Source organism: Quercus lobata, chromosome 8 (genome assembly GCF_001633185.2).
Source record: "Quercus lobata isolate SW786 chromosome 8, ValleyOak3.0 Primary Assembly, whole genome shotgun sequence".
In the NCBI taxonomy this organism is placed as follows: domain Eukaryota; kingdom Viridiplantae; phylum Streptophyta; class Magnoliopsida; order Fagales; family Fagaceae; genus Quercus; species Quercus lobata.
The window spans coordinates 30,732,786-30,751,981 of NC_044911.1; the positions used below are offsets into that span (position 1 = coordinate 30,732,786).

General features: G+C 38.7%; 1 protein-coding gene across 1 annotated transcript; it reads left to right on the forward strand.

Moving 5' to 3' along the window:
• The first annotated feature begins 808 nt into the window (after positions 1-808).
• On the forward strand, positions 809-3,512 carry LOC115957524 (small ubiquitin-related modifier 1-like). Its single transcript, XM_031075791.1, has 3 exons — positions 809-1,029; positions 2,952-3,101; positions 3,213-3,512. The coding sequence occupies exons 1-3, from the start codon at positions 943-945 to the stop codon at positions 3,276-3,278; spliced, it is 303 nt and encodes a 100-aa protein (XP_030931651.1). The 5' UTR covers positions 809-942; the 3' UTR covers positions 3,279-3,512.
• Positions 3,513-19,196: the final 15,684 nt, after the last annotated feature.

The following is a 19,196-nucleotide window of genomic DNA, read 5'->3' on the forward strand; positions in this document are numbered from 1 at the left end:
ATAAAAAGGCAAAATGCAAAACACTAAACGTAGACGTGGGATCCAAACAGGTACAAAATATGATAACAAATTAACAATTTTACACATAATTTAGGAAAATAATTATAAAACTTTGTCGGTTAAGTGTCATATACAATCATTGAATGCCAATATTTCAAACTAATATAAATAATAAAGCATAAAACATTTATTAAAAAATGACTATGGATAGCAATTTATGGAGGCATAATTTAGATTTTTTTCAAATCGAGTGAAACCAAATAATAAAGACAATAAGCCAAATAATAAAAAAAAATGATGTGAAAAATTGTAAAGCTTTCAATGTGAGGTGACAATTTTTTTTTTATGGGGAAAAAAAAAAAATTGTTCAACTATTATATGTTCCATTATTTTTCTGGTTTAATGTCAATTGATTTTTTAAAATGTATAAAAAGGGTTTAAAAAAAAAAAGAGCATATCATGAATATAGAGAACTGAAAGTGAATTTTAGTTGTGTTTAAAATTTGAATGTGATGTTTATCTGCTTTGTTTTAAATTTAATTATTTTTTAAAATTTTTTTTATATTAAAAGTGGAGGACTCAGACGTGGTTTTTTATTTATTTATTACTTATTTAATATAAACATAAAATTTAGGTTTTTTTTTTTTGATGGAATTCGTGAGTTTTTTTTTTTAAGATGAAAGTGATTTTACTTAGTTACCATATTCTTTTAAGATTTAATAAGGTGTGAACAAGGGTATTTTGGGATACAAGCAGTGAAACTCATGAGAAACATGAGAATGTAATTAGTTGAACAGGATATATAAGAACCTCAAAAAATAAAAATAAAATAAAAAATTATATAAGTGGCCAGACAGAGAGAGAGAGAGTCAGACTCCCAAAACTTTAAAAACAAACCCTAATTTTATATTTTCGAAGAAGAAGAAGAAGAAGAAGAAGAAGATGTCAGGCGTGACAAACTCCCAGCAAGAGGAAGACAAGAAGCCGAATGATCAGTCTGCTCACATCAATTTGAAAGTCAAGGGCCAGGTCTCTCTATATTTTTGGGTTATGGTTTTGTTTCTGTATTTACTTTACTCCCTGTTTGGTTACCGAGAAAGTGGAGGGTAAATTAGAGTTTTTAAGTTTTATGGATGTATTTTTCTGATTGTGATTTTGATTTTGGTTTTGTTGTGGATTTTCTTTTCGGTGTACTCTCTGTTTAGTTACCGAGAAAGTGGAGGGAAAATTGTGTGAAATTATTTTTCTCTTTGTGTTTCTATGTGTCCGATTCTGTTTGTGTATTAATGGTGTTTGCTGTTGTGTTCTGATTTTGGGTGGGTTTTATTTTTCTTTTCAGAAAGAGAAGAAAATTAAACGAATATCGTATTTATCTTTTTGGGGTTTCAGGGTTTGTATATGTAATATGTGGTTTTTATTTTTAAATGAATACAAGGTGGTGCTTTTTTGTTTTTGTTTTGTTTTGCTTGTTTACCCTATGTTTGGTTGCCAAGAAACTGGTGGGAATTAGAAGTTATTATGTAAGGGTGATGTTCTGTCTACTTATGGGTTGGGTCTTGATTGATTTTGTATATTAGCTGATTGTGGTCTTGCTTTGGTTTGACATGTGATTGGTTGCTGAGGAAATGAAAAGAAAAGAAAGGGTATTTGGTTGAAGGGCTTTTACGTTTTGGTTCATTGCTCGTTAGTATTTATTAGCGATAGCTAATAACATTATTTGATTTGGTTTGTCAATGAGCCTTAGCTAAAATGGCACCTTCTCCCCTTTTAAGAGCAAGGTGAAGGGTATAGTCTGTGCTTTTAAGACCCATATGGTGCAGCTTTAACTTACTGATTTAGGTTTGTTCCTCCAAGTAATTTTTTGGGTGAACAGTATGCGATATGATTTTCGCTACTTGAATTCGAAGCGTTTACAGTGTTGTCTGTTTTTTTTTTTTCAATCAATGAGCCTTGGCTCAATTGACTCTCTCTCCGCTCACAAGTGTGGGTGGAGGGTGAGGTCAGATGAAAACCCTTTGGGTGTGGGTGTAACTTTCCGACCAAAAACAAAAATATTTTGTTTCATGTTGCATTAACTCTTTATTTTTTTGCATAATTTCATTAGATTTGTGTCTATGGAAGTCCTTGTATTGTTTGTTGGTCTCAATGGTTCGGCATAATAGTACTTTAGCACATTATTATTGAAACGTGACTACCAACAATGCATTTACAAGATTATTATATATATCATCTTGGGGTTTATATATCATGATGGTGTTATTTTTTACTTTAAAAAAAATTTACCTACCTTCATGACCATGAATTGTGCATGCCATCTTCAGATGTTTCAGTGCATATATATCTTTGTGATAATATAGGATGGTTTATTAACACAATTAGGTTTGAAGTATTTGAAATAGTTACCAAAAACAAGTATTGGTAATCAGTCATGAAAAAAATTGTACCTTAAATTTTTAATTTTATAAGTACTGTTAGACAATATAATAGTAATGAAACCTGGTAATTGTTATGGATTGGAATCTATTAATTTGAGATGTTAAATATTTTCATCTGAGAATTTCAACATACAAATATTTTACCTCATTTTGGCTGTCAGATGAGATTGCTTTGGTTGATTGCCACCCTCTTTTAAGGCCTAATCGTTACCCCAGTTAATACCTACTATCTAGTTAGAGTTTTGAACTTTATTATCAATTTCCTAGAGCATTGGACCACTTTTTATATTCTGCATGTTAATTTTTTTATTTTTTATTTATTTTATTTATTTTTTTCTGAGTAATTGTTCTTGCTAATTCTTATATCTTTTGAAATGTTACTTGCAGATTGTTAGGTTTCCTTGACACAGAAATATGCATCACCAAAAGATGCTGGTTGGGGTGGGGAGGGGGATGGCTGAATTGTATTTTGAGTGTATGATGGGGATGAATGACTAATTTGTATTTTGATTGTAGGATGGGAATGAAGTCTTTTTCAGGATCAAAAGAAGCACTCAGCTGAAAAAGCTTATGAACGCATATTGTGATCGCCAATCTGTTGAGATTAACTCAATTGCTTTCTTGTTTGATGGCCGTCGTCTCCGAGCAGAACAGACTCCTGATGAGGTCTCTCTCTCTCTCCCTCTCTCTCTCTCTCTGGTGTATTTGTGCCAAGCAGTTTATGGGTAATTGGTGCCAAAGAAAAATGACCTTTGTTTTTTTTCTTCTTGTTTTCAGCTAGAAATGGAGGACGGTGATGAGATTGATGCGATGTTGCACCAAACTGGTGGAACAACTGCTTAGATTGTATGTTGCCAGTTAGCAGTGCTTGGTAGTGAAGTTCAACCGTTGAATTAATGTAGGTGTGCAGGATTTTAGGTTTTTGGATTTGTAACAGACGTCTTTAAGCTAAATCTTGTGTTGCAACATGTAGCTCTCTCTAGGAGCTTTGACAATGTTTAAGACAGGATTTGAAACATCTATTTTAATAGTATTAGCGTTTGGTTGAGCTTTGCTGACAAAAGGGGTTGGTTTCAATGGCCTTTATGTTCACCTTTCAGGGCGCAAGTTGCAGTGTAATCGTTTGTTTGTTTGTTTTTTTTTTTTTTTTGATGAGCAGTGTAATCGTTTATTGTGTTTGGCTGTGGTTGAAAATATGGTTGGCAATCATTGTTTTCTAAAATATGTTAAAAAAAGTTTTGAGTTTGAAATCACCTATATATGTAAATAATTTTACTTTATTTGTGTGAGAACTGAAATTAAGATCTAACAAAAGGTCACATGGAACAATTCCATGGCCTTAACTAAAGGTTTAACAAAGAAATTCCCCACTGATGAGTTTGCTAGAGATAAGCTTTTTCAATCGATTGGATCAAATTACAATACAAAAGGTCACATGGATCTACTTAAAGTTTTTCTTGCATTCAGATGTGTTGCCAGTTTGAGTCTATCCCTCAATCCCCAGAACTGTGCTGTTAATCCTGTTTGTGATTTGTGAATCCAATATTCCTAGAGAAGCCTCTAAACTAATCCACTTTCAATTACTGACTCTAAGTGACTCTTGCACCTGCTTGGCCCGGGGTACCCAGTACTGAACTCTCTGTTTAATTTGACAAAACGTGCTGGTAATAGAAAAGGTCAAGGGATAGAGTTTCTAATTTCTAAATCTCTTTTGGATGATCTTCTTATTAATCAATATCTATAGGAATATAAGAGGCTTTTTATGTTTGGATTCTTACTTTTAGATACCCAAAATATTTTCAAATTCAAATATGAGTATTATTTAAGAGGTTTTTCACAAAATACTTTCAAATTCACATGTCTAAAAAGTTTAAATAATAGATTAAACATGTAAAATTACTAATTTTAAAACTAAAAATTTTAGATAAATTTAAAAAACAGTTGTTTCATCAACGGTTCTTTGTCAAATTCAAATTTAATAATAAAACTATTTTTTATAAAGAAAATAGAACAGTTTTTTTTTTTTAATAGTTTCAAAATGTTTTTTTCCCCTCTTTCATGTTAGAAAAAAATAGTACTATTACAACTTTTAATTTTAAAACTCTTAAATTTTAGATAAAATTGAAAAACAGTTGTTCCATCCAAATTCAAATCTCTCTCTCTCTCTCTCTCTCTCTCTCTCTCTCTCTCTCTCTCTCTCTCTCTCTCTCTCTCTCTCTCTCTCTCTCTCTCTCTCTCTCTCTCTCTCAAGTATAGTATTATTACAACTTTTTTTTGCACTCTCTTTCATATAACATGTTACCACTTCTCATGGGATAATTACCTACATTCACCACTTTCCGTTAATTGCTATCATTTTAAAAAAATCAGAAAATAATTACTATTATTTTGAATACCAAAAAAAAAAAGTTACTAATTTTTTTTTTTTTTTAACTCCTATCAAAATATTGTTATTATCTTCTTCTTCTTTTTTGTGAGAAGTAATTACAATATGTTGCCAACCTCGCAACTCGAACCATTTTCCCACCTAGACCCCCATGCACTTCGTTCATGAGGAGGTGTCAATTTAGCTACAAAGCCTTCGGCCTATCTTTTTTTTTTTTTTTTTTTTTTGAAAACAAATAATATACACCATTTTTTTTTTTGGCTAACTATTTATTTCTTTTAATTTAAAGATAGAATGGTTACAATTTCTTTTAGATGGAACAATTACAAAATATAAAGCCATAACCTCTTATCCATATCCCTTAAAATATGAGGTTTATATGCTTAAAGGGTTTTTTTTTTTTGTGGTTTAAATCTCAATTTTTCCATTCATCCCAATTTGAAGTTTATGCATTTATCCAATGATGTTATGCATTTGTGAACTACTAATATGGTCAGGAGAATGATGAAACTAGCACAAAAAATGAACACTGTTGTACTAAAAACTATGTCTTATTCTGGAATTTAAAGTTTCATTTGAGTTTGTTATGCACAAAACTTGTAAACAACAGTTACATACGGACTTAAATGATGATAAAATGCAAAAGAGATAGTGTTGTTGTCAAGTGTCAACCACGACAACAAATTATTAAACAACTCCTAAAAAACAACCCATAAAATAGTGAAACACTCAAACATGTAACATTTAATGATATGTAAATTAAGAAACTTCAGGATATAAAATTCAAATACCCCCTGATGAAGCGTGAGTTCGTCAGTCAGAATGGGCAGATGGAACCAATCCCCAGTTTGTGTGAATGTATCTTCGAAGATGGTCACCGGTGTGGTGTTTGCCACAACGTCTCCGATGCCGAAGTCAGTACAAGGGAACCCCTTATAAGTTAAAACAGAATCGTAGAATAACAGTGAAATTATCTGAGTATTTCTCATACCTTGTGTTGATATTGTGAGGGCCTTATATATGTTTTTGCAGCTTCTAGACGTTGGGGTAGTTATGGTGGCCTTAATGTCCCTCTTGGTAACGTTTTATGCTTTGTAATGTGGCTTCAATGTGCTCCAACGGTCCACATAGCTGGCTTTGTAACCGCTCCGAGTATAATTGGCCGCATTGAATGGCCTGGTTGCCTTTGTAAGTGATGTGGGTATTTGTTTAGCTCGTCTGAGGATGTCCTCGTCTGTATCGTTGAGATCGTCTCTAGGAGACGAATTCGTTAGTCCCGTCAGTTGCCCCCCGATTCTGTGGTCGTCGTGACGTGTTATGATGATCATAGAATATGAAAGGTCGTGGGCTATAGATGACTCTTGGGGTTTCGCTCCGTATTAAATGCATAGTGGCAGCACTCCATAGGTCGTGGCCTACGTGGCACATTTTGACTGGTGGAGTTAATGCTCCAATTTGTGGGACTATTGGGTTTCCTGCTGGTTTTCAGTTTTCTGAGCCTTGGTTTTAAACTTCTCCCCTTCTCATTTTTCTCTTTTCACTTTTCTCAAAAGCTTCCAATTATTGTTCTAAGCATTTTCTTCGCCAACCTCACTTTGCAACTCTTCTCCGGACTTGGTGTGTTGTGCGGTGGTGCTTCCCTTGTCCGCCATTTTTAAGGTGCATTTCTTCTCTTTTTCCGGCTTTGCCTTTCCCCTTTTTATTTTATTGCGATATAGCTTCTAATTTCTTCCTTCTTCTCCTTTCCTTTTTCCTTTTGTTTGTCTTTGCTTTCTTGGGAATTTAGCTTGTATTGTTCCCTTTGTGTTTTTTCAGGATTTCCATTGTTAGTAGCTCTGAGGTTAGGATAGTTTGCCCATCAATTTCCTTCCTTTTTGCGCGCTTAGGGGGGTCTTTAGGTGTTTTCCCACATCTTGAGGATTTCATTTTTTAGGGTAATTGTTTGGGCGTTGCATTGGCTGACCTGTTGCCTTTGCTTCTTCAATTGATTGATTGGTTCAAGAGTCGGGTAAGAGAGTAGGAGATAATGTTTGAGGTTTGGTCTAGTGAACTCGAGACTGGGTTATCATCTAGCGGTGACCCAGTGGAGGGGGATACTGCCCTCTCTACCCCTCAAGAAGTTAGGGCTTTTTACGCCCTTGAGGAGGAGTGTGGATTGGATGCTGACACACTGGGGAGATTTAGGGATAGATTCCAATTCCTGGAACAAGTTAGGGTTCGTCTGCCCAGTGAAGAGGATAGGGCATGTCACTTCTTCCCAAGGGAGGTATGCTTTTATGAGTCTGCCTTCGTTTGTGGGTTAAGGTTTCCTGTCCATCCCTTCCTCATGGAGCTATTAAACCGCTTTGGTATCGCTCCTGGGTAGCTTATGCCTAACTCGTGGAGAATAGTGATCAGCTGCATGGGAATATGGTTGGCCGCTATGGATGGAGATATGCTCAAGGTTGACGAGCTTCTTTATTTGTACCGCTTAAAAGCGTCTAAGGAGCATGGGTACTATGAATTAGTGCCCTGGGAGAGGAGGACTAGGATTGTCAAGGGTTTACCTTCGTCTTTCAAGTATTGGAAGTCCAGATTTTTCTTTGTGTCTGGGGACGATTTTGAGACTCCCTTTGGCGAGGTTTGGGGTGATCTCCCAAGGTTGCATCGTCGATAGGGAACCCCGACCTTAGATGCGTCAATATTTCTTCACGTCATTTATGTTTTATTACGTTTACCATTATTGCTACTGATTCTTTCACTTCTTGTTTTGCGCAGTTAAAAGACAGCCTAAACTTAAGAGCAGGTATAAGGAGCGAATGCAGAAGGCCATCGAATACGCGTGGATGATTGAGTGTTGGGACGATCTTGTGGACCCAAGGACTCTCTTGCCTTCTACTATCTCAAACCAGAGCATTCCGCCTTCGTCCTATGCAATCTTGAAATTGAAGGAAAAAAGAGTAAGTGTTAGGTTCATCAGTACTGACTTTTTCATACGCACCCCTCTTTTTTTTCTTTTTTCTTTTTTTACAAGTGTTTTCCTCTTGCAGAGATGAAGACCAAATTCAATAAGGACATGTATGCAAAGATGAGGTCGAAGAAGGACGAGCCGTTGTCGAACATAGGGAAGAAGACGGTGTGCGTCACTAGGAAGGGTCCCTTCGTCATTCCAGCTGCCTCCGTTAATCCCGTAGTTCCCGGTGCTGAGACAACGAGGACGGCTTCTCCTTCGACCTCGATTGAGGAGCTTCCTACTCCCGCCTATAAGAGGCCACGGTTGTCTGACCAGGAGAAGGAAAAGGTCGATCCTCGCACGTCCACTGTCTGGGATGATGAGAGATTGGCGGTGGATAGGGCTCACGAGGTCGTGACTGCCGAGGATTTAAAGGTCTTTTCTAAAGTGCCTTTTAACAATGTTGCGAGTTGCCACGTCCATGAGCTTGTTCAGGTAAAATGTTTGTGCAACTTTTAGTTTCTTTTTCTTTTTCATTCTACTGACGATTTTAAATTTCTTTTCAGGTGTTGGGGGAAAGTCTCCACATTACCTCTGAGTACTTCACTCAAGAGGCCAAGGTGGCTTCTTTTACATCGAGAATGGATGTTTTGGAGGTGGAGAGTTCCATGTTGAAGAAGAATCTGATTGACTCCATGGGTGAAGCCGCCACTCTAAAGGAAAAAGTGAAGACTTTGAGTGATGAACTCAAGGCTGAGCGTCAGTTGACCCTGGAGAAGAATGAGCAACTTTTGGGTGCCAAGGAGAAGCTCAAGACTATTGCTGCCAGGTCTGTTGAAGCCTTTTAGATGGCTGATGAGTACAACACAGTCCTGTTCAACTGGTACTTCAAGGGTTTTGAGCTTCTGAGGAGATTCCTCGTCAAGCATCCTCCCAAGGTAGACTTAGAGAAACTGGATTTGGAAGAGGTCGACCAGGAGATGGTTGCTGACGAGGCTACTTAGTCTTCTACCACTGAGACTGACGCCGCCGAGAATGTCCTTGCTAGTGACGCCCCAGTTGGTGATAATGTTGCTACTGATGCCTGAACCTGATCCTTAATTTTTTTTTTTTTTTTTTTTTTGTGTGTGCCCATTATGTTTTGGGCTTTTTGTAAATCTAATTTCATAACAACTTCTTTTTAATCTGTCTTGAGAACAATATTTTTGGCCCAGCGTTTATGGGTCTTTAGATGTAAAAACAATGGTAATTGCCCGTTGTTTTTGGGCTTTAATTAAATTTACGGCTGCGTACTTACTTGCTTTTGCGATTGCACACTTATTGGCTCTTGATATGCTTGTGAGTACTTAGTAAAATTTTTATTTTTGATTTTCCTTTCTCTTCGTCAACAATTTGCTTCTATTCTGCGCTGATTCTGTTACTGAGTTGATCTGTTTGAGCTTTGTTCCTGTTTATTGCAACGTTCTTGTCCTCTAATTTTTTTTTTTTTGTTTGACTTCTTTAGTAACTTACATCTGTTTAGGCGGAATCTTGTTACTTGGCCATTTGTATTGTGACTTACACCCTTTTAGGGATCTCGTCATTCTTATGGATTCGTCAGTAACTTACATCCGTCTAAGCGAAATCTTGTTACTTAGCCATTTTTGGCTTTTGTGACTCATACCCTTTTGAGATCTTGTCGTTTTTATGGCTTCGTTAGTAACTTACATCCGTCAAGGCGGAATCTTGTTACTTAGCCATTTTTGGCCTTTGTGACTTACACCCATTTAGGGGTCATGTTGTTTTTATGGCTTCGTCAGTAACTTACATCCGTCAAGGTGGAATCTTGTTGCTTATCCATTTTTGGCTTTTGTGACTCACACCCTTTTGGGATCTTGTTGTTTTTATGGTTTCGTTAGTAACTTACATCCATCAAGGCGGAATCTTGTTACTTAGCCATTTTTAGCCTTTGTGACTTACACCCATTTAGGGGTCATGTCGTTTTTATGGCTTTGTTAGTAACTTACATCTGTCAAGGCAGAATCTTGTTACTCAGCCATTTTTTGCTTTTGTGACTCACACCCTTTTAGGATCTTGTCGTTTTTTGAACTTATAGCTGACTGGACCTGCTCATACGAAGATATTAGCTGAATTATCCTTTTATTAATTTCAGGAATGAATACATTCATTTGATACATCTATTGGTGGTACTTCTTGAAGTGCTCAATGTTCCATGGTCGAGGGAGCCTCTGTCCGTCTACGGTTTCCAGGTGATAGCTGCCTTGCCTAGAGTAGTGGACGACTCGATAAGGTCCTTCCCATGTGGGGCCAAGCTTTCCTTGGGTAGAGTCTCTAGTCGCTGTGGTCATCTTGCGCAGGACGAGGTCGCCTATGTCAAGTTATCTGAGCTTTACCCTCTTATTGTAGTATTGGCCATCTTCTGCTGATACTTCATCATTCTGCTGGAAGCTTTGTCTCTTACTTCGTCCAGACAATCCAGGTTGATTCGCAGGTGATCGTCATTGCTCTCTTTGTTGAATACCTCTCACCTGGTGCTGGTTACTCCTACCTTGACCGAGATCACTGCTTCAGTGCCATAGGTGAGCCTGAAGGGGGTTTCTCCCGTTGGGGTTCTTGCCGTGGTTTTGTAAGCCCACAGGACATTGGGCAATTCTTCTGGCCAGGCACCCTTCGCGTCATCTAGAGTAGTGGACGACTCGATAAGGTCCTTCCCATGTGGGGCCAAGCTTTCCTTGGGTAGAGTCTCTAGTCGCTGTGGTAATCTTGCGCAGGACGAGGTCGCCTATGTCAAGTCGTCTGAGCTTTACCCTCTTATTGTAGTATTCGGCCATCTTCTGCTGATACTTCATCATTCTGCTGGAAGCTTTGTCTCTTACTTCATCCAGACAATCCAGGTTGATTCGCAGGTGATCGTCATTGCTCTCTTCGTTGAATACCTCTCACCTGGTGCTGGTTACTCCTACCTTGACCGAGATCACTGCTTCAGTGCCATAGGTGAGCCTGAAGGGGGTTTCTCCCGTTGGGGTTCTTGCCATGGTTTTGTAAGCCCACAGGACATTGGGCAATTCTTCTGGCCAGGCACCCTTCGCGTCATCTAGCTTGGCTTTGATAATCTTAAGCAATGTTCGATTCATCAATTTCGTCTATCCATTCTTCTAGGGATGCCCTAGGGATGAGAATTGGTTCTTGATGTCTAGGCTTGAACAGAAATCCCTAAAGCCTTGGTTGTCGAACTGCCGCCCATTATCTGATATGATCATTAATGGAATCCCGAACCTGTAAATTATATTCTTCAACACAAAGTTCCGAATTCTTACTTCAATGATTATTGCTAGAGCCTCTGCTTCGACCTACTTTATGAAGTAATCAATAGCAACTAGTAGGAATTTTACCTGACCTTTACCTAGGGGTAGTGGGCCAACGATGTCGATTCCCCATTGCACAAATGGCAACGGGGAGGCTATCGTCGTCAGTCTTTCTGCTGGAAGTCGCTAGACATTCTCGAATCGTTGGCACTTGTCACACTTCTTGACGAGCTCCACTGCGTGCACCTGTATAGTAGGCCAGAAATAACTTGTTAGAATGACCTTGCTTACCAGGGACCTAGGGCCAGCATGGTCCCCGCAAATCCCTTCGTGGATTTCTTCCAGTATGTACTTGGCTTCCTCTTTGTTAACACACTTCAAGTAAGGCATGGAGAAGCCTCTCTTGTATATGGTGTCATTAAGGATCGTAAATCTAGCCGCCTTTTTCTTGATCTTCTTGGCCTCTTCTGCATTCTGAGGGAGGTGCCCGTCCTGGAGGAAAGATACGATTGGTGTCATCCAACTGTTTGTGCTCTGAATTGTGAATGTTGGAACTTCTTTAATGCTGGGGTGTTTCTGGACTTCCATTGCCAAGCCCATGCTCGTCCCCCCTTCTTCTGACGATGATAGCTTCGAGACTTCGTTTGCTACCATATTCTGGCTTCTAGGGATCTGTAAAAATTCCACCTTATCGAACTCCTAAGTCAAATGTTTTGTCAGCCTGAGGTATTTCTGCATTCTCTCCTCCTTTACTTCATACTCTCCCTTGATTTTCCCAATCACTAGTTTTGAATAATTTTGGACTAACAAGTTCTTAGCTCCAAGCGCCTTTCTGAGTCTCAGTCTCGTCAGTATTCCTTCATACTCGGCTTCATTGTTGGTAGCCGAAAATTTCAGTTGGACTCCGTACTTGAGCACTTCTTCGTCAAGGGTGGTTATGACGACCTCAAGTAAGGCTTCTCTATGCCTTACTTGAAGTGTGTCATTAAGGATCATAAATCTAGCCGCCCTCTTCTTGATCTTCTTGGCCTCTTCTGCATTCTGAGGGAGGTGCCCATCCTAGAGGAAAGATACGATTGGTGTCATCTAGATGTTTGTGCTCTGCATTGTGAATGTTGGAACTTCTTCAATGCTGAGGTGTTTCTGGACTTCCATTGCCAAGCCTATGCTCGTCCCCCCTTCTTCTGACGATGCTAGCTTCGAGACTTCGTCTGCTACCATATTCTGGCTTCTGGAGATCTATACGAATTCCACCTTATCGAACTCCTGAGGCAGATGTTTCGTCAGCCTGAGGTATTTCTGCATTCTCTCCTCCTTTACTTCGTACTCTCCCTTGATTTGCCCAATCTCCAGCTTTGAATCATTTTGGACTAACAGGTTCTTAGCTCCAAGCACCTTTCCGAGTCTCAGTCCTGTCAGTATTCCTTCGTATTCAGCTTCGTTGTTGGTAGCCGGAAATTTCAGTTGGACTCCGTACTTGAGCACTTCTCCGTCAGGGGTGGTTATGACGACCCCTACTCCCCCTTTCTTTTTGGCTGACGAACTATCAATCTATATCGTCCATCATTCGGCCTTGTTGGTGAGACCGTCCTTGTCCAGAAAGGTGAACTCGGCGATGAAATCCGCCAAAACTTGTGCCTTAATGGCTGTTATAGGATGGTACTCAATGTCAAATTGGTTGAGTTCAATTGCCCACTGGACCATTCTTCCAGCTGCCTCAGGTTTGTTCATGGACTTATTGATAGGTTGGTCCGTCATCACTAGGATAGGATTTGCCTGAAAATACTGTCTTAGTTTGCATGAGGCTACTATTAACGCAAACGCAATCTTTTCAATCCTGGGATACTTGGACTTAGCCCCTTGGAAAGCTTGGCTGACATAGTAAACTGGGAGTTGTTTCTTGCCTTCTTTTCGAATCAGGGCTGCACTCATAGCGGTAGCTGATACTGCCGAGTACAAATGTAGGTTTTCCCCTTCCTTGGACGGACTTAAGAGGGGTGGATTACTCAGGTAACGTTTGAGTTCTTGGAACGCTGCTTCACATTCGTCGGTCCAGGCGAAAACCTACTTCAAGGTCTTAAAAAAGGGCAGGCATTTGTCCATCGCTCTAGAGACGAACCTATTAAGAGCTGCAATCCTTCCAGTGAGCTTTTGGACTTCCTTGACGGTCCTGGGCGATACCATGTTGATTATGGCTTGCACCTTCTCCGGGTTTGCTTCTATTCCTCTCTGGAACACCATGAATCCCAAGAATTTCCCTGAAACTACACCAAAAACACACTTACTAGGATTCAGTTTCATCTGGTATTGTTTGGGGTGGCAAACGTCTCCTTTAGGTCGTCCAGATGGGCAAGCTCTTCCTTACTCTTGACGAGCATGTCATCCACGTATACTTCCATATTCCTGCCGATCTGTTTGCTGAACATCTTGTTTACTAATCTCTGATAAGTAGCTCTTGTATTCTTTAATCCAAAAGGCATTACCTTATAGCAATAGAGTCCTTGGCTCGTGATGAAAGCAGTTTTCTCCTGATTTTCTTCAGCCATTTTTATCTGGTTGTATCCTGAGAAAGCGTCCATGAACGTCAGCAACTTATGTCCGGCTGTAGAATCTACAAGTTGGTCTATCCTTGGTAGAGGGAAACTATCTTTTGGGCATGCCTTGTTTAGCTCCATGAAGTCCACACACATTCTCCATTTCCCATTTGCCTTCTTCACTAGGATAACGTTTGCGAGCCAATCAGGATAGTACACTTCCCGGATGAAGCCTGTCGTCAACAGTTTGGTAACTTCATCTGTAACTGCTTGGTCTTGTTCTAGGGCGAAGACTTTCCGTCTTTGCTGGACGGGCTTTCTCTCCGGGTTCACATTCGACCTATGCTGAATGACTTTTAGAGATATGTCTGGCATGTCCTTATGGCTCAATGCAAATACATCTAGGTTCTCTTTAAATAATTGGACGAGCCTTCTTCTCATCTCAGGACTTAGTGTCGTCCCTGTCCTTGTCATCTTGGTTGCCTCTCCTTCGGCCAGTTTCACTGTTTTCAAGGCTTCCATTTTATCTTCTTCCTTTTCTTCAATCATCCATGTATGGTTCTCCTTTGCAACCAAGACGGCTTGGTAGCACTCTCTGGCTAAGACTTGATCTCCTTTTACTTCGCCGATACCGTTATCCGTTGGAAACTTTACCTTCAGGCAATAAGTGGACGTGGCTGCCTTCCATTCGTTGAGTGTGGGCATTCCAATAATTACATTGTAAGATGATGGGTAATCTACCACCAAGAAGTCTAACTGACGGGTCAACTACCTCGGGTAAGTCCCCACTATTACTGTCAACGTCACTATGCCCTTGGGATATACCCTGTCTCCACTGAAACTGACGAGGGGGGAGTCAAATGAGCGCAATCTCCTTGGATCTAGCTTCAACTGCTAAAAGGCAGGAAGGTAGATGATGTCTGCAGAGCTACCATTGTTCACGAGGATCCTTTTGGTGTTGAATCCCTATATAGTCAGCATTATGACCAAAGGGTCATTGTGAGGCTACTTCACTCCTCTGGCATCTGCTTCATTGAAGGACATATCCTGGTCCGTCCATTTTTACTTAAACGAAGGTATCATGTGGACGCTATTCACCTGTCTTTGGCATACTTTCTTAAGGGATTTGAATGACCCTCCTGTGAAGGGCCCCTCTACAATCGTCTTTATCTCCCCAATCACATCCTGTGGAGGCTAGAACGGACGATCGTCACTCCTGGATGAGGACTCATGCTAGCTCTTATTACTGTCTCTGAACTTACTATACTCCCCCTTCTTCACATATTTCTGCAATTTCCCTTTCCGTATCAACTCCTCTATTTGCTCCTTTAGGTTTCGACAATCTTCTGTGTAGCCATGATCCTTGTAAAACTGGCAATACTTATTCTTATCTGACGATCTAGACGCTCCCTCTTTTGTCCCCTACGCTCGTCGTCCTTTCTTCCTTTGTCTCCTAGCTTCTCTACATCCTTTATGGCTGCTAATGCGTCTTTAGCTTTCAAGAGCATCTCTGTCATCGTCTTTAGAGGATTCTTCGCGAGTGAAGCCATGAGGTCTCTAGATCTTAGTCCCGCTTTGAAGGTCGTCAACTGCACCTTGTCATCAGCTTCGTCAACCTCCAGGGTCTCTCAGGTGAAGCGTTTCACGTACGACCTCAGGGTTTCATTCTCTCCCTGCCTGATGGTAAGTAAATGGTCCGCTGGCCTCTTAGGACGCTGCCCCCCAATGAAGTGACGCAAGAAGGCGTTGCTCAACTACTCGAAGTTGTCAATGGACGATGTTGGCAACTTTGTGAACCATTCCCTTGCAACTCCTTTGAGAGTGGTAGGGAAAGAACGACACAGTATCTCGTTGGGGGGCTGTTGAAGGCCCAACGTCATTTTGAAGGTATTAAGATGATCCTGAGGGTCCTTAAGCCCGTCGAACGGTTCAAGTTGAGGCAGACGAAATTTCGACGGCACTGGACATTTGAGGACTGCTGTAGTGAAAGGCGAATTCGTGACCCTTACCATTCTATCCACGCTCCGGTCCGTTTTCTCCTTGATGGCAGTTCTTAACTCATCCATCTCTTTCCTCATCTCTCAAAGAAGATCCGAATTCTGTTTTTCTGGAGTAGTAGGTCTTTGATGATGACTTCTTCTATGGCTGTCTCCCTCACCCTTCGGGTTGTCCTTGGACTGATTCTCCTTCTGTTGAACTTGTTGAAGCCTTAGCTGCATTTCTTGATTTTGTCTGGTAAGCTCTTCAACAGTGGCCGCAAGAACTTTGACTTGCTGAGCCAAGGCTGCGGAATCTTGATTGGACTCCATCTGAATATAGAAGTTGATGGAAACTGCGTTTTTGAGTATGAATACGAAAATGTCATCCCCACGCACGGTGCCAAAGTGATGAAGTGTGAGTTCGTCAGTCAAAGTGGGCAGATGGAACCAATCCCTAGTCCGTGTGAATGTATCTTCAAAGATGGTCACCGATGTGGTGCCTGCCACAACGTCTCCGATGCCAAAGTCAATACAAGGGAACCCTTTATAAGTTAAAACAAAATCGTAGAATAACAGTGAAATTATCTGAGTATTTCTCGTACCTTGTGTTGATATTGTGAGGGCCTTATATATGTTTTTGCATCTTCCAGTCGTTGGGGTAGTTATGGTGGCCTTAATGTCCCTCTTGGTAACGTTTTATGCTTTGCAATGTGGCTTCAACGTGCTCCAACGGTCCACACAGCTGGCTCTGTAACCGCTCCGGGTATAATTGGCCGTATTGAATGGCCTAGTTTCCTTCGTCAGTGATGTGGGTATTTGTTTAGCTCGTCTGAGGATGTCCTCGTCTGTATCGTTGAGATCGTCACTGGGAGACGAATTCGTCAGTCCCGTCACCCCCAAAACTTTCGAAAGTAAAATCCAAACACCCCTAAAATTTAGGGGGTAAAATCTAAATTTTGAAATTTTAAAGTATAAAATTCAAACACTCCCAAATTTCAGGAAGTGAAATCCAAATTCTGAAACTTTAGGGTATAAAATCTAAACACCCCCAAATTTTAAAGGCATAATTTGCAATTTAGCCCATTGTTAGTGTCTATTGAAGTAATTGTATTTATTAATTATATTATATTAAATTACATTCTTGAGAACTATAATACAAAGAATACTGTATTTATTTCAAAAAAAAGTATATCACAAATATTTCCACATTTTTAATGACAATTTTTTTTCTTAAAAATTTTAAATTACATCTGTTCGTATATTTACCATACTATACATATACAGTATTTTACTAACTATGTGTAGATGTGTTCATTTTTTGGTGTGGCTTCATTATATTCTCCATATATATATATATATATATATGTAAAGAGAGAAGTTCTCTTTCACACATTTAAGTTTTTTTTTTTTTGAATAACTCACATTTATTATGAATTCCATCCCTCAAAAAAAAAAAAAAAAAAAAAAAAAAAAAAAAACCCAACTTTGTATACCCCTTTCATGAAATCAAAGCATATGAAATCCAAGGCCCGAGTCCCTCCACCCTCAACTATTGAAGTATTAAAATTAAAAATATCAATCAATTTCTTATATAATTTTTCATGTGAAATATTGTACGAAATTAAAAGCCATGCTCGTAGCGGTCAGATGAATTTAGTGTTAAATAAAGTTTATCCATGACGGTTTTGTTTCTAACTTTCTAGATAAGTCCAAACGGTTAGAGGATTCTCCAAAAAAAAAAAAAGTCCAAACGGTTAGAGGGAAGATATCTTTCTAGCCCAATTAGGTTGGATGCAGGCTTATCTCGTGAGTAGTGAAGAGTTCGTTTCTAACTTTCTAACTGTTTAGATAAGTCCAGAAGGTTGGATGGATGTTTATCTCATGAGACAAGAAAGGAGTTTGACAAGTAATTTGTCCAATTCTTCACACTTGACAATCAAAAATCGGTATTTGTTGTGATCTGAATTCCCTCTAAGTTCCAATAGCTACCAAATTTGTTTAAATCACTGATTTTTTTTTTTAATTGAAATGATTTTATAAAGTTGGCTTCTACTGCGACCAGGCATAAATAGAGGCATTTTTGAGGTGATTTCTTGCTTCTTCCTGTGGATTCCCTACCCAAAGGGAAAGGGTGAGATTTTAATTGACAAAATTAAAATTTAAGACTTTATTTGATATATAGTTGTCCTTGATAATTGACAGTTGAATTTCCATATAATTTAGATGTTGGGTGTGTTTGTATAAGCTATTGGAAAACTGTGTTTTAAGTTTAAAATGAACACTTGTAAAAAATTTACGAAAAGTTGTGATTGCAAAATAAAATTTTGAATTTTAAAAACACTCTTTTAATCTCACAAAACACTTAACCAAATAGACTTGTTATGAGCTTACACAATATAATAAGTATTAAGTTTGTTTGCGAGTGGTGGATTAATTTTATGAGCTATTCTCTTTTTATTAGAGAAAATGGGAAATAAGAAGAGTAAGGTTTGCTTTATGGGAAATCTCTAGAATTTTCTTCAATTTTTAAGTATTATTATTTTTGTTTGATGAAGGGAAATCTAGACCCTTATGTTAGACTAGCTACCGATTTGTAATTTGGAAAATCATGATTGATCTTCCATTGTCCACATTTGCTTTTAGACAAGATTGACCTCCAACTAGATAAAGATATTTTGACTTCCTACCATCTATCATTGAATCTACTATAGCAAATTCCTAATCTAATCCAATTTATTTGAATAAATTACAAACATTACTCATCCAATAAAAAAACAGTATGGTAAGGCTAATATAATTTTAGCTTAAAAAGTTTATAGACGGATGTAGTAGTGTGATTAATGTCATTTAAATAAGACAATAAATTGATATTTAAAACTTTGAATTACATTTTGTGATACTGATTGGTGGCATACCAGTTCTGTAAAACTTATGAAATAAAATTTGTAGTATTCATTAACATAACTAAAAGTAGAGTCAAGATAGTCGTTTGAAATTTTTTTGAGACAAAATTTCGCTCCAAACATGTTTAGAATTATTTTTTCCAACCTATTACTTGAAAAACTATAAAACTATCCATGTGTATGTATTATTTAAACAAGTCATATAATTCATTAAAAAAGTCATGTAACTAAAAACATAAAACTATACATAATGGTCTCTTTAACTACCACATAATCAGCTAGGGTAAGACACCTACTAACAAGTTTAGAGCCAAACTTTTTCCTTTTTTTTTTTGGATGTTAGACATGCCAATTTTATCACCACTTTTAAGGTAAAAATACTTGCCTAGCAAATGGTTGGAAGTAGGAGCCCTCACTCACTCACTCACTCACTCACTCACTCACTCTCTTTATCTCTCTCTCTCTCTCTCTCGTTAAGTTGGTACACAATTCATGAAATTTGGACTGAATAAGGCCAGGAGACATGTAATTCCCTGCACTAACTCCCAATTCCAGACACCGTCCCACATGCCCCAAGAATTGAACAACTCGTTAATGAAAGAGCTGGTCAAAGTAAAGCCAAGCCAAACAAACCATATATTTTTTGCGTATTTCAAAAAAATTGTGAATATCTATGAAATGTGAAATCTTACGAACATTGCTGAAATTAAAAGTCACAAAAA

Excerpts from the sequence above, each read along its gene's own strand:
- LOC115957524 (XM_031075791.1), top strand. The coding sequence starts at position 943 with ATGTCAGGCGTGACAAACTCCCAGCAAGAGGAAGACAAGAAGCCGAAT. Across the intron at positions 1,030-2,951 it reads ATTTGAAAGTCAAGGGCCAG|GATGGGAATGAAGTCTTTTT; the intron begins GTCTCTCTATAT and ends TTTTGATTGTAG. Across the intron at positions 3,102-3,212 it reads CAGAACAGACTCCTGATGAG|CTAGAAATGGAGGACGGTGA; the intron begins GTCTCTCTCTCT and ends TCTTGTTTTCAG.